Source organism: Acomys minous, assembly GCF_964271855.1.
Source record: "Acomys minous genome assembly, chromosome: 20".
NCBI classification, from domain to species: domain Eukaryota; kingdom Metazoa; phylum Chordata; class Mammalia; order Rodentia; family Muridae; genus Acomys; species Acomys minous.
This window is the reverse complement of record NC_140502.1, coordinates 24653008-24667585: the sequence shown is the minus strand read 5'-3', so window position 1 is coordinate 24667585 and position 14578 is coordinate 24653008. Positions and strand designations below refer to the sequence as shown.

The 14578-nt window shown below is 58.6% G+C and overlaps 1 protein-coding gene across 6 annotated transcripts in view; it reads left to right on the top strand.

The window, feature by feature from the left end:
* Nucleotides 1–14578, top strand: part of ACTN4 (actinin alpha 4) — a 65722-nt gene that overhangs the window by 49958 nt on the left and 1186 nt on the right. The window contains exons 8-21 of one of the 6 annotated variants that reach the window (XM_084770547.1): nucleotides 317–402; nucleotides 2754–2846; nucleotides 4193–4423; nucleotides 4986–5133; nucleotides 7403–7553; nucleotides 10085–10193; nucleotides 10314–10454; nucleotides 10565–10747; nucleotides 10919–11053; nucleotides 12247–12426; nucleotides 12892–13038; nucleotides 13573–13653; nucleotides 13871–13936; nucleotides 14336–14494. In XM_084770547.1, the coding sequence (XP_084626673.1) occupies nucleotides 317–402; nucleotides 2754–2846; nucleotides 4193–4423; nucleotides 4986–5133; nucleotides 7403–7553; nucleotides 10085–10193; nucleotides 10314–10454; nucleotides 10565–10747; nucleotides 10919–11053; nucleotides 12247–12426; nucleotides 12892–13038; nucleotides 13573–13653; nucleotides 13871–13936; nucleotides 14336–14494 (1910 nt within the window). The remainder of the gene's footprint in view (nucleotides 1–316; nucleotides 403–2753; nucleotides 2847–4192; nucleotides 4424–4985; nucleotides 5134–7402; nucleotides 7554–10084; nucleotides 10194–10313; nucleotides 10455–10564; nucleotides 10748–10918; nucleotides 11054–12246; nucleotides 12427–12891; nucleotides 13039–13572; nucleotides 13654–13870; nucleotides 13937–14335; nucleotides 14495–14578) is intronic. The other 5 variants (XM_084770545.1, XM_084770543.1, XM_084770546.1 and 2 more) reach the window with 5 other exon arrangements.

The following is a 14578-nucleotide window of genomic DNA, read 5'->3' as shown; positions in this document are numbered from 1 at the left end:
TGACATAATGCTACTCAGGCTTTCAGAAAACAGTCACTTAATGTTTGACTTTTCTGGCCCCAAATGCAGCTAGCTGCTTTCTCACAGTCTAGTTAGATTGTTTTCACTAGCCTGTTTGAGAATGAGGCTCCTCCCTCAGAGCCTCCTGGCCCCTTCTGCACACCATGGCGGCCATGTCCCCAGGTCTGAGGTCCGCTGGTTTCCAGTCCAGAGCAAGCGCTATTCTTCCTGCATGGGCCTCGGGCCGGCTGGCCGCCTCCCTCCTGCCTCTTTCACTCTCTCCTATCTGTCTCTCTTTCTCTCTCTCTCTGCACAGATATTGTAGGCACTCTGAGGCCAGATGAAAAGGCCATCATGACTTACGTGTCCTGCTTCTACCACGCCTTCTCAGGGGCCCAGAAGGTGAGCCAGGGTGGGAGGCCCCTGGGTGTAGCCCTGGCTCAGCAGCCTCACAGGCAGCCTTGCATTTGAGCGTGGCCACCTGTGGTGAATACTGACAGCTCTGACCACAGACAGGGTCACTGTACATGACAGCGCTGGAGTGTGACCTCCTGCCTGTCAGGACCTCTGCTTCAGGGCCACCTACTTGTAGGCCTCCCTTGAGAAAACTCTTTGCTGCCAGATGCTCAAGAGGCCCTGAGAGCAGGCTGCCTCCCTCAGGAGCTGATATGAGCAGGCCAGGCAAACCCTGGTGCATCTCCGTGAGTCCTGCTGGCCTCACATCACCCACGACTCCTGGCTTGGAGAGTGGCCCAGGTGCTCAGCAGGGTGGGTGCCTGTTTTGGGAACTACCTCCCTGGGCTCTCTCCAAGGCCTTTACCTGCCTAGGTCCCGGCAAAGCTCCACCACAGAGGGGTAGAGGCAGCTAGACCCATCTGAAGGGCAAGGAAGCTGAGGTTCAGAGATGCCACTGGCTGCTGAACTGCCTTCTTAGAGCCTTCCATCCTGAGGGAACCTCCTGGGGGCGGGGTGGGGCCTGGCCCTGCTTTGCCCTTCTCAGCAGCATGGTCTTGGTTAGGTTAGTTTACCTCAGCTTCCCCATCTATAAGATGGCCCTCACAGGGGCGTGGGATAGTGAGCACGGGCTAGCAGCCCCTTGGGTCAGTCACTAGCAGAAGGTCCAGGGCGGAACAGTTGCAAGTCTGGGCACACCTGCTAGATTCACCTTTCTCATCAAAGAATGTGCCCCTCAGGGCACCTTGCAGTGCCTTTACTGTGGCCGTCACGTCCCAGAGGCCAGCTCAGTCTCCTCAAAAAAGGGTCTCTGGGTGAATGCAGGCCACTCACCAAAGCACTCCTTTTTGTTTTGTTTTGTTTTGTTTTGTTTTTGAGACAGGGTCTCTCTGTGTAGCCTTGGCTGTCCTAGACTCACTTTGTAGATCAGGCTGGCCTCGAACTTACAGCGATCCCCCTGCCTCTGCCTCCCAAGTGCTGGGATTAAAGGTGTGTGCCACCATGCCTGGCCCTTCTTTCCCCCCCCCCCCCCACCCTTTAAATTCTTGTTTATTTTATTACGAATACAGTGCTCTGCCTGCATGTACACCTTCAGGCCAGAAGAGGGCGCCAGATCTCATTATAGATGGTTGTGAGCCACCCTGTGGTTGCTGGGAGTTGAGCAGTCAGTGCTCTTAACCTCTGAACCATCTCTCCAACCATTCTTTTTTTATTTTAATTTTTTGAAACAGGCTTTCCCTGTGTAGCCTTGCCTGTCCTAGACCCACTTTGTAGACCAGGCTGGCCTTGAACTCACAGATAGCTGTCTGCTTCTGCCTCCCTAGTACTGGGATTAAAGGTATGCGCCACCACCGCCTGGCTCATTCTTTCTTCTTTTACGCACTGAAATTCACCAATCCTGAGCACGTAAAGTGTCCCTGTTCCAGCAGTGAAGTGGAACGCTTGGCTGGCAGCCCCCCAGCAGCAGAGTAGGTTAGAGCGTGGGGTCCCAGCAGTGTGCTCAGTCACAGCGGCTTGTGAGTCTGACCTCTGGAGCAGCCTTGGTGCCGTGCTGGTCCTGGGTGATCCCTGCAGCGTGCTGTGTAGCACAGGTTCACACCCCTTGTGGCTGCTCTGTCAGCTCCATACTTGTCCTGTGCCACGTGTGGATGGGAAAGCGCTCCGGGCCTGGAGCTGGCTCCCGAGCCTCTGTTCTCCTCCTCATCGCTCTGTAGACCCTCCTCACTCTCCCTGCTCCTGTTCTGTTGCCGTTCCAACTCTTCCTGGACCTTTTCTGTGCTTCCTGAAAGGTACCTGCCTCCCTTCTCCTGTGTGGCACTTCCCCTCCCCCAGCTCCTAGAGCTCAGGACCAGGGCCAGCTTTGTGTATCTGTCCTCCCTCTGTTTCCCTTCTGCCCTCCGGCCGTGGCCTGTGCCCGCGCGGCTCCTACACACAGGCAGCCGCACCTCTGCGTAGGAGCCAGCATGGGTAGAGCATGCACTGAGCGCTGGGACGCCGTGGTGTCCGCATCCCACCTCCAGCCATGTTCCTGCTCAGAAGGGACTCTTTCTCAGCGCAGCCCCACCCAGTCCTGGGCACCGGCCTGGTTCTCCGCAGGGGTGCAGGTCTTGCCTTCCTTTCTCAGCACAACTCCTAGGACATGGCCGCTCAAGGCCACCGTACTGGGGATGCACTTCTCTCCTTTCCCTCTGTGGGGAGTTCTCTGTGGGTCTTGGACAAGCCGCTTTCGGGGGGCCTGCTGATTAGGAGGGGGGTTCCCTAGCGCCAGGCAGCCCTGACCATGTGCTTCCCCACTTCAGGCTGAGACTGCTGCCAACCGGATCTGCAAGGTGCTGGCTGTGAACCAGGAAAATGAGCATCTGATGGAAGATTACGAACGTCTGGCCAGTGATGTGAGTGCGCGCCATGCCCCACCGTGGGCTCGGGGTCAGTGATGTGAGTGTGCGCCGTGCCCCACCGTGGGGCTCGGGGTTAAGAGCACGTGCTCCTCTCCCAGAGCCCTGGGGCGCTAGGCACAGAAGTGGCATGTGGACACACACGCAGGCAGAGAGTGCCTACACACAGCACATAAAAAGTAGATGTTTGGGGGTTTTTTGTTTGTTTTTGTTTTGGGAGGGGAGCACTACACAGGAGGCAGGAGAAATGGAGGGAGTCTGAAGTAGCCCAGGGTGACCCTGAACTTCTGATCCTCCTGCCTCCACCTCCCAAGCACTGGAATAACCAGCCGTGTTTTGCTGAGAAAGTAGCTGTGGCAGCAAGACCTAGAAAACATGGGGTGCAGCCCCTTTGGCTTGGCGGTCGCCGTGCCACTAGAGCTGAGGGTCACACCAAGATTGCAGAGCCAGCTTCCAAAGAGCGTGCGTGTGTTCTTAGACCTATGACTCCTGGACCCAAGGATTTCAAGGTCACTGGTTTCAGAAGCTGGATGGCAAATACACACACACACACACACACACACACACACACACACACACACACACACACACACACACACACACCCGGCTTTAAGATTTTGTGGACTGGGAAAACTAAAGTGGCAACTTCTGCGCAGCTGAGGATTTTGTGGACTTTATACTGGCGGGGCTAGCGCTCGGGTGTACTCCTCGCTGGAGCTCCTGCCTAACCTGCACGAGGCCCCAGATTCTGTGGGGCTGAGAACAAAAAGGCAGAGCCGCCGGCTGTACTGTCATTCCCAACCCCAAGATAAGGCGTCAGTTCATGGTCTTCAATACCGAGCGTCAGACGCAGGCTCAGCCTGCTGCCTCTGCTTTTGGTTTTGCCCTTGCTGTTAGGAAGCCATCTCTCTGCCTACCTGTGCTAGTAATAGCTGCTTTCCCTGTTCTGGGATTGTTCTGGAATGCCAGTTGGGGCCTGTTGATATTCTTCCTCGCCCTGTCAAAGATCAGAGTGGGTTGTAAGAATGCATGGATTACTTGGTTTTTGTTGTTGCTCTCCGTTTCCTAAAGCAGTATGCACTGGCCACCCAGCGGGGCAGCCGCTTGCCGGCCACTGTGCTGCTGCAGTCAGCAAACCCAACCTGAGCAGAGTCTCAGCAGACAGGCCTGCTGGGAGGGACAGCAGTCCTGAGCCACCACACCAGTCAGGGCAGGGTTCCCAGGACTCTGCAGAGACCATGGAGAAAGTGGGCTTGAGAGCAAGGCAGCCCTGAGGACGGGCTGCTGTGCGTGCACTCCCTGTGTCCGCACTCTGAGCGCCATGGCGTCCTGTGGGCCCACAGCTTCTGGAGTGGATCCGCCGCACCATCCCGTGGCTGGAGGACCGCGTGCCGCAGAAGACCATGCAGGCCATGCAGCAGAAGCTGGAGGACTTCCGCGACTACCGGCGCGTGCACAAGCCGCCCAAGGTGCAGGAGAAGTGCCGGCTGGAGATCAACTTCAACACGCTGCAGACCAAGCTGCGGCTCAGCAACAGGCCCGCCTTCATGCCCTCCGAGGGCCGGATGGTGTCGGTGAGTGCCCCGCCCCCGCCACTTCCACCATCACCATGGGTCCCAGGAGCATGGCCTGCCAAACAGACCACCTCAGGCACAATGCTCGGGTGGCATTGTCATCAGCCAGCCTCCGAGGTGGGCGGGAACGGTGGTGTGCATGCCTCACCGTGCCCTACTGTTGCTCTGTGCTACTACTCTAGTCTGCCAGGACTGCAGGACTGAGTCTGAGACTCCGTCTCTGAGACGCTTTAAGGGTAGGGCAGCAGGCCAGGCGCCCTTCCTAGTCTGCTTGCAGCGACATTGACTTGCCCACCCGCCCACACGTGCTGAGCCCCATCCGGGTAAACCAGAGACTAAACGCTTGTGCTGCTGGAGATGATCAGTGCTTACACATCTGCAAAGGGCCTGAGTTCAGTTCCCGCGTCAGGCAGCTCGCAACCACCTGTAACTCCTGTCCCCCGGTATTCAAAGCCATCTCCTGGCCTCTGGGCGCCCACACGCATGCCACGCAGCACCAGGGTCGGGGCGGCCTCTCCGCCAGCATCTTGTCGCGAGCCCTGCTCTCTCTCCTGCCCCTCAGGACATCAACAGTGGCTGGCAGCACCTGGAGCAGGCGGAGAAGGGCTACGAGGAGTGGCTGCTGAACGAGATCCGCCGGCTGGAGCGGCTCGACCACCTGGCCGAGAAGTTCCGGCAGAAGGCCTCCATCCACGAGGCCTGGACCGACGGTAAGCTTCCGGCACTCCCCTCCTCAGCTGTGGGCGCACAGCCCTGCCATGTGGGTCGGCCGAGTCCCTTCCTAGCCGCAGAAATGCCGCTTTGGGCTTAGGGAGCTGTCAGCAGCAAGGTCTCCCCTGTGCCTCCATGCCCCTCTCTGGGTTTTTCCCTGTACCTGCGCACTTGCTGTACCTCCTCCAAGAACGGTTTCCAGCCCCAGGTTCAGCCACCACGCTGACCCAGCTGTGTAAGTCTGTCTCCAGCCACCTCCTGGCCCCCCTGGCTCTAGTCACCCCCTGTCCGTCCCAAAGCACTTCCCAGCCGCCCCCAGCTGCCTGGCTCTGGCTCTGGATGTGGAATTCTATCACGTCCTTGGCCCTTGGTGGAGACCCACTCTACCACTGAGACTCCAGATTCCTGGGGGGCCTAAATCCCACAGAAAATGAGGGCAGAAAGCAAAAGACATGACACAGCACACCCACAGGGGAGCTGCCGCTCAGTGGAGGCCCTGGGCCCGATCCACTGTGCCGAAACATGAGCCGCCCTCCCATCCTCATCCTCCACACCACCACCCCAGCTGTGTGGACACAGCCCCCACTGTAGCCAGACGTCGAGACAGACCCCCCTCTGGCGACACTGTGGCAACTGCACCACCTCCTGCTGTTGTTCTCAGCAGGCCAGTCTTGGAACTCACAGCTCTAGCCAGATGTGGCAATTCATGCCTGTAGTCTTTGTACTTGGGAAACTGAGGCAGGAGGCATCTAGACAGGTGTGAGATCCTACCTTGAAAACCAGAACAAAATACCACGCAGGCTCTGTGAATCTTAGCCACCTGGCTGTGCTTGGCCCCGAGTGGACTGAGGCACATATGCTTGCTCTCCTCTTGTGAGGCCCTAAGCATGTGAGGAACGCTGTAACTCCTGTGCCCCGTGCACAGCTAAGGCACTTCCTGCTGTCGTCCTCTGAGGCGTCTGGCCTGCACATTTATTTATTTATTTATTTATTTATTTATTTATTTTTACGTTTACATTGTGGTTCTCACCAAATGAGTTAGAGTACCTAGCCTAGGGCTGCGGGAGGCTTGGTAGCTGGGTTCATGAGCTGGAGGTAGTGACCACTCAGAGCTCCGTCTCTGGGGACACCTGGGGACAGGCTTGCACTGCAGAGACTTGTGGGTGAGCCGCGGCTGCAGCCAGACCTTCACACATCTGTCCCTTGCACCAGGCCAACCGCCCACCCTCCTCCTCAGCATCAGCCTGCGTTCTGAGTCACTGTAGCCTAGAGGGGTGGGCTGCCTGGGAGAGAGGGGCTCAGAGGGGGCGGGGCCCATGTGGGTGCTTTCCCGAGGGACTGGGGATAAAACCCAATGCTGGTGAGTCCCACGTACTCACGCCTCGTGGCTGCCATGTGGGCCACGCTTGCCAGCTCTCCACTGAAACAGCTGAGGCCTGAGGTTTTCTCAGCTGCTATTTCTGGTTCCCACCCTTGAGAGAAAGCAGCTTGGAAAAGGGAATTGCAAGCTTGCCTTGTGGTTAAGCCCTCCCACCCGCTGGTGCCAGCCCTGGCGTGGCGGTGGGTGGCTGCCAGTTGCTTGAGAGCCACTGAGGTGGAGGTGGCACCAACTACTTCCATTCTTAAGCATCACCTTGATAAAATTCAGGGTGGCCCACAGCTGCATAGGTGCCATTGCTGCCACTGTTTTACAAGTGAGAGATTGGCCAGGGAGTGCCAGCTGTATACCAGGTGCTCTGGGTGCCCACCTGAAGGTGACCCTGGACGCCATTGGCTGCCATCCTGGTCGGCGTCTCTCCAGGTCCGCAGGAGTCCCGTGACTCACCAGCAGGCTGTTGGGCTTTTGCTCTGGGCATGTAATTAGCCTGGCTCCAGGACTAATAGTAGCGTTTCTCCCTTCCCACCCACTGTGCCGAGAAAGCGGGTGGGGCAACAAGACTGAGATAGGACCACCACCCAGGAGAGCTGGCACAGGCACCCCTCCTGCGCCCAGGCCCCACGCCCGTCCCTTGTCTGATCCCATGGGCCTGGCTATAGCACTGTCCTCCACCAATGGGTGCCTGTAACTTTCCTGTTGGTGTCGGCCATCCTGTCCTCCGCGGCTCCTACAGGAAGGCAGCACAGGCCTCACCTGTGCAGTTTCTTCTAAGCCTGCACAGAACTGCACGGGGCGAGCAGAGGCCTCCAGGAGCTCCTAGGCTCCATCCTTTGGGTGTCTCTGCACCTGCCCCCCTCAGACAGGTGCCCTCTGCTCTGCCACACCTGCAGGGAAGGAGGCCATGCTGCAGCACCGCGACTATGAGACGGCCACCCTGTCAGACATCAAAGCCCTCATCCGCAAGCACGAGGCCTTCGAGAGTGACCTGGCCGCACACCAGGACCGAGTGGAGCAGATCGCTGCCATTGCCCAGGAGCTCAAGTACGTGCGTGTGCGCCTGTGACCTCGAGTGCGGTCCCCAGCTCCAACCCCTCCTCACACACACACCAGGAGAGCGTGGCAGGACGGTCCGCCTGCGCTGTCTCAACACCAAAGAGGTTCTTCAACACAGTGATGGCGTCTGGCCGCTTGGCCTGAGAGGCTCTAGGGCCCCTCTCTCTCCAGCCTGTCACCCCGTGTCGCGCCCCAGGCCCCTCCTTCACGTGGGGAGTTTTGGGAGTACAGTGAGTCTGTTGTTCTCCCTGCCCCTGTCCCTCCTGCTCAGAATACACCCACTGTAAGGGCTTATAGGCGGCCGGTGTCCCTCCCTCCCCCGCCAGTCACAGAAATTTGTGCACACAGTTAGTACACTGCGTCTGCAGAGCCAATGAATGGGGCCTTATTCTCCCACTACAGTAGCCGGCAGCAAGGAGGAGCCAGGGAGTGGGAGGCCCAGCCCATTACCTCATGGAAAATCCACAGGCCCTGGAGGCGCTCCCGAAATAGCCGTCTGCTCCAAAATAAGCCCCTGGGCTGGAGCTGTTCCTTCCACAGCACCCCACCCACCAGTCACCCCAGACTTCAGCAGCACCCGTGCCTGTGGGGCCTCAGGGGCAGGGCTGGCGTCCTCCTGCTTTCTCACCTCTGTGGGCCACAGAGAGCTTGCTAGCACACCAGAAGCAACGGTACTGGGGCCAGTAACTTGGTTTGGTTACCCTCCAGAACCCTGCTTGTCCAAACCAGGAGACGCAAAGCAAAGGCACTTTGGTATTAGTGATGAGGTGCCCATGAAACACAGACTTGGAGGGCCGGGCTAGCCTGCTCTTCAGATACTAAGTCCCAGCCATATTAGGCCGATCTCCCTGATGCACCAAAGTCAGGCAGCTCCCGAAACAGCATTCTAGACAAGGCCCTAGAGGAAGGAAGGAGGCTACCTGGGCACCATCCCATTGCCAGGTACATAGCAGCATCACAGTTTAGCCCCATGCCAGGCAAGTACCAGGGATGTCGCGCCCAAGACAGGGTTTCTCTGTGTAGCCCTGGCTGTCCTAGAATGCACTTTGTAGACCAGGCTGGCCTCGAACTCACAGCGATCCACCTGCCTCTGCCTCCCGAAGTGCTGGGATTAAAGGCGTGAGCCACCACACCCAGCTGTAGAATACTTGCGTAATGAGCATTAGCGAGCTCATTGCTTTGTGGATTCTTCTCTTTCCCACCTTTTCTCTTCCTGGCTTGTGCCCTAGAACAAGCTAGGAGAGAGAAAGCGGGGAGGGAGATTTCTGAATGTCATTTATCCTTTTGTTTCTTCTTTGAGCACAGCCCCCACCCTGCCTGTAGCACTTAGAGACCATCTGAAAAGTTCCCAGAATGCATCACACAATTGCAGAAACTGTGCAGCTGGCGAAGCCTCTGCTAGAGCACAAGGCACATCATAGTTGGCGCCTGGGGACAGTCCAGAGCAGCCCCACATATATAAAGAGACCACTCTTAGCCCAGCCCTGCTGTGCTGGTGCTGATCTGCCCCTTTGTTTTGTTTTGTTCCTGACGACCCTAAGTTCTGTGGTTCAGCTGTGACCTCTGCTTTAGCTTCCTTGGTGTTGAGGTTACAGTTTGGAGCCAGGAAAATGGCTCAGCGGGTCAAGGCATTTGCCTACAAGCCCAGAGACCTAGGTGAGATCCTGAGACCCACAAATTGTCCTCTGACCTCCAACACGCACTAAATAAATAAGTAAATAAATGTGGAAACAGTTTAGAAAGAAAAGAGAGGGCTGGAGACATGCTCGGTGTGCGAGTGTAGTGTGTGCCACTCTTGGTACCTGCGCCTGGCAGCTCACAGTGCCCGTGACCGCAGTTGCATGGGGTCCCCTTCCTGGCCTCTGAGCACACATGGTCACATCGCTCAGTTGGTGGAGTCTTTGTTGTGAGGCGTAAGGACACCTGCGGAGGCAGGAGGATCCTCTGAGCTCTGCGTAAAACAGCAAGGAGGAGAGGACAGGAGCCGCGCAAGGCTGACAGCCTGAGTTCATTCCCCTGAGGCCACGAAAAGCTGGGTGCCGTGCAACCCCGCACCCCTAACTTCCCAGAAGCCCCTGGCCAGCTAGCCTTAAGTATGACGCCCAGAAACCTCAAAGTGGGAGGGAGGCAGGACCCAGATCCTGAATGTTGTCCTCCTGTCTCCCCACACAAGTGCACTCCGACATAGGTGTGAACAGGGCTGAGGTGGGTGTGGTGATGCACACCTTTAATCCCAGCACTCAGAGTGGAGGAGGAGGAGGAGGAGCTCTTGAGTTCCAGGCCAGTTGGACTCTGTCTAAAAGGGGGATCGCAGACGGTGACATTGATCCCAGCCTAGGAGGAGGAACACAGGGCGGCCTAGTTGAGGCCCGTGCTGTAGTCAGTAGCCCACAGTGAAAGGAAGCCCAGCTCCGCCCGCCCGCTCCAGTCCTGGCACCTGGCACCAGGGCGTGCGTCCCAGGTGGCGCTGTGTGTGCCGTGTCCACTGCCGCGTCTCACCCTCCCTGTCCCCGCCACAGCGAGCTGGACTACTATGACTCCCACAACGTCAACACGCGGTGCCAGAAGATCTGCGACCAGTGGGACGCCCTGGGCTCCCTGACCCACAGCCGCCGGGAAGCCTTGGAGGTGAGGAGCAGCGCTGCGTCGCCAGGAGCCCGGTGCCCTCTGGGGGTGGCTGTGCAGGTCTCCTCCTCGGCGGCTGACCTGCCTTCCCTTCCCTGTCCCCATACCTCTCTGACACTGCAGAAAACAGAGAAGCAGCTAGAGACCATCGACCAGCTGCACCTGGAGTACGCCAAGCGGGCCGCGCCCTTCAACAACTGGATGGAGAGCGCCATGGAGGACCTGCAGGACATGTTCATCGTTCACACCATCGAGGAGATCGAGGTCCGCCCCCACCTGTAGGGGACGCACACAGACACGCACACACACACACACACACACGCACGCGCGCACACAGAGGAGGGCTGCACTCCTCACTTCCATCCTTCCTGCAGGGCCTGATCTCAGCCCATGACCAGTTCAAGTCCACCCTGCCAGATGCCGACAGGGAGCGCGAGGCCATCCTGGCCATCCACAAGGAAGCCCAGAGGATCGCTGAGAGCAACCACATCAAGCTGTCGGGCAGCAACCCCTACACCACCGTCACCCCGCAGATCATCAACTCCAAGTGGGAGAAGGTGGGCGGGCCTCTGCCCTGCAAGGGCTGCACTGTGGGGGGGCTGCGCCCTGACCTCTGCCCTGCAAGGGCTGCACTGTGGGGGTAGGGGGGGCTGCGCCCTGACCTCTGCCCTGCAAGGGCTGCACTGTGGGGGCGAGCTGCGCCCTGACCTGCCGTGCACACCCCACAGGTGCAGCAGCTGGTTCCGAAGCGCGACCATGCTCTCCTGGAGGAGCAGAGCAAGCAGCAGTCCAATGAGCACCTCCGCAGGCAGTTTGCCAGCCAGGCCAACGTGGTGGGGCCCTGGATCCAGACCAAGATGGAGGTGAGGCTGCCCCTCCCCTGTCAGCCGAGAAAGCCAGGTGGTTCTTGAGTTCGGGAGGTTCCTATGGTTCCTGTGGCCTAGGCTGCAGCCTTCAGCCCTGGTAGATCTGTCCTCCGCTCTTACTGGCCAGCAGCCCTGGTGACCTCGGGGGGCTTTGCAGCTGAAATGGTAATGTGACGATGGAAGCCTGGCTAGAGACTGGCTACGGCCAGCTTGAGCCTGGAGCTGGCTTGCTTTCTGCTCCTTTGCTCCCTTCTCCAGAGACAGCATTCCCACAGCAAATGGCCTCTGCTCACCACTCTGCGCTAGACCCTGTGAGGGCTGCAGCGCAGCTGCACAGAGACATTCGTAAGGCAGCCAGGAGCAGTGCTTCCTGTTCACGGGCACAGCACAGCGGCTCTGCCAACACCCTCCTTTTGTTTCTTCGTTTCTTTCTTTCTTTCTTTTTCTTTTTCTTTTGTTTTTGTTTTTGTTTTTGTTTTTCGAGACAGGGTTTCTCTGTGTAGCCTTGGCTGTCCTGGGCCCACTTTGTAGACCAGGCTGGCCTCAAACTCACAGTGATCCACCTGCCTCTACCTCCCGAGTGCTGGGTTTATAGGCCTGCGCCACCACGCCGGGCTTCTTTTTCTTTTTCTTTCTTTTTTTTTTTTTATTTTTAAAGGTTTATTTATACAGTGCTCTATCTGCATGTACACCTGCAGGCCAGAAGAGGGCATCCGATCACATTATATAGATGGTTGTGAGCCACCATGTGGTTGCTGGGCCATCTGAGCCATCTCTCCAGACCCCCCCCTTTCCCCCCCCCCCCCAGACAGGGTTTCTCTGTGTAGCCTTAGCTGTCCTGGACTCGCTTTGTAGACCAGGCTTGCCTCAAACTCAAAGCGATCCACCTGCCTCTGCCTCCCAAGTGCTGGGATTATAGGCGTGCACCACTACGCCTGGCTCTATTTCTTATTTTTAAGGAGCAAAGGAGTTTTGTCTTAGGGTGAAGGTGTGTGCACTCAAGTTGTGAGTGCAGTTCCCCAGTCCGTGGGTCTCCCCTCTCTACAGTCACCCTGTCACAGTGCAGGGCCTGCCATACAGACTGACAAGGGCAAAGGCGAGGTCAGATGTGAAAAGCAGCCTCCCTGCCATCTCCAGAGAGCAGCACAGTAGCCAGGGCCCGCATCACCTGGGGGCCTACCTTCCTGCAGGAGATCGGGCGCATCTCCATCGAGATGAATGGGACCCTGGAGGACCAGCTGAGCCACCTCAAACAGTACGAGCGCAGCATTGTGGATTACAAACCCAACCTGGACCTGCTAGAGCAGCAGCACCAGCTCATCCAGGAGGCCCTCATCTTCGACAACAAGCACACCAACTACACCATGGAGGTGCGCCCCTCAGTGGTGGAGGCGGGGGAGTGGGAGGGGCTAGCCAGCCTGGACCACACGTGGAGTGGGAGGGGCTAGCCAGCCTGGACCACACGTGGAGTGGGAGGGGCTAGCCAGCCTGGACCACACGTGGAGTGGGAGGAGCTAGCCAGCCTGGACCACACGTGGAGTGGGAGGGGCTAGCCAGCCTGGACCACACGTGGAGTGGGAGGAGCTAGCCAGCCTGGACCACACGTGGAGAGAGAACAGCAAAGTTTAGAAAATAAAAGATAGAAGGCTAGATTACATAGACATTTGAAAAACCGAGGCCCCCTAAGTTCCATTCTAGAAAGAGTCTCATCCACCCCCACCTGTGGCCTCAGCACACCAGAGTCGGGAGGCTGTTGCCCTAGAGTTGGGGGTCTAGTTGCACATTTCGCTGTGCCGACCCGCGGGGCTCGGTGACCGGTATCCTTCCTCCCTCAGCACATCCGCGTGGGCTCCGAGCAGCTGCTCACCGCCATCGCCCGCACCATCAACGAGGTGGAAAACCAGATCCTCACCCGAGACGCCAAGGGCATCAGCCAGGAGCAGATGCAGGAGTTCCGGGCCTCCTTCAACCACTTCGACAAGGTCAGCCCCTCCCCCGGGCTGCCACAGAGTGGCCGCTCCTCTCCCCGGTGTCACGCCCTAGCCCGCCCTCCCATCTACCCGTCCATCCCATCAGCTGCTGCCCACAGGATGGGCAGGACGCCAGCGCACACACAAGGCCAGGTGGGGGGTTCCAGGACTCTGGTCCCCATGTGCAGCTTCTAAAGGAGTCTGGTAGGCTCCTTAAAGGGTTCGATTGCCTCCAGATGACCTTTTGACCCAACACCACAGCTGCACTGCAGCCTCTTATGCTCCCCTGTAAACACTGGGAAGGCAGGGAGAGGTCCCCCCTGTCTTTGAGGCCTGGACGTGGCCCTCCATGTTGCCCACTGAGGCCATGGACACCTCACGCCCCTCCCGTCCCTGGCCGCCACCTTGTTGACATCACCTCTAACTGTGTGTTTCCCTTCCCCATGTGCCCTCCCCTGCCCACTGCATGTGGTCTGGCCCCTCTCCCTCTCCTGTGGCCCCGTCTCCGCACCGCCCCCAAACGCCTGCCTTCGATGGCCCCCGCAGGACCATGGCGGGGCCCTGGGGCCTGAGGAGTTCAAGGCCTGCCTCATCAGCCTGGGCTACGACGTGGAGAGTGACCGGCAGGTACGCGCCGCGGGCCCAGCAGGCTGCGTTAACTGCTCTTCTCTCTTTCTCTCCTCCCTCTCACCACCCCACCCTGCCGGCGTGTGCTGCCCCCTGGCTCTCTGGCCACTCTCCCCCTTACCTGGTCTCCCTGCTTCCTTCACTGTCCTGTCTGTCCGCTGTGCACATGGGGCCTACTCTGGGCCTGGCCTCTGCTATGCCTGCGTCCTGGGAGCAGAAGCAGACAGGCAGCATGGACTCAGATGACTTCAGGGCCCTGCTTATCTCCACAGGATACAGCCTGGTATGCAGCCTCTGCTCCTCCTCCTTCTCCTCCTCCTCCTCCCCGGCCCTCACTGCTCCCTCCTGGGGACACTCCTCCACCTCCAGTGCAGCATGGCCAGCCTGCCTCCTCCTCTGCTCTGCTGCACTCCCCTTCTTCCCACAAGGACCCAGGGGACAGTCCTCCACTCTCTCCCCTTCTCTCTGCTGCTGCTTCTCTCCCGCCCTCCAGAGTTAGCTTAAGCCAGAGCTGGGGCAGTGGACCCAACCCCCTGCTTCCCCAGGCTCAGGGGAGGAGGCCAAGGGGCAAACTCCCAAGGCCTGGCACTGTTTGGCCAGGCTGTGCCCAACCGACTTCTGTCCTTAAGTCTATAAGCAGCTCTGCTAAGTGCTGTGTCCCCCACCCTGCCCCTCCCCACAGGGTGATGCTGAGTTCAACCGCATCATGAGTGTGGTCGACCCCAACCATAGCGGCCTTGTGACCTTCCAAGCCTTCATTGACTTCATGTCAAGGGAGACCACAGACACAGACACAGCTGATCAGGTCATCGCCTCCTTCAAGGTCCTGGCAGGGGACAAGGTGAGCAGGACCCACAGAAGTCCTGGGGGACCCGTGGCCAAAACCTCAGCCGGCACTCGGCGCCGGGTCAAGCGGGCGGTGACA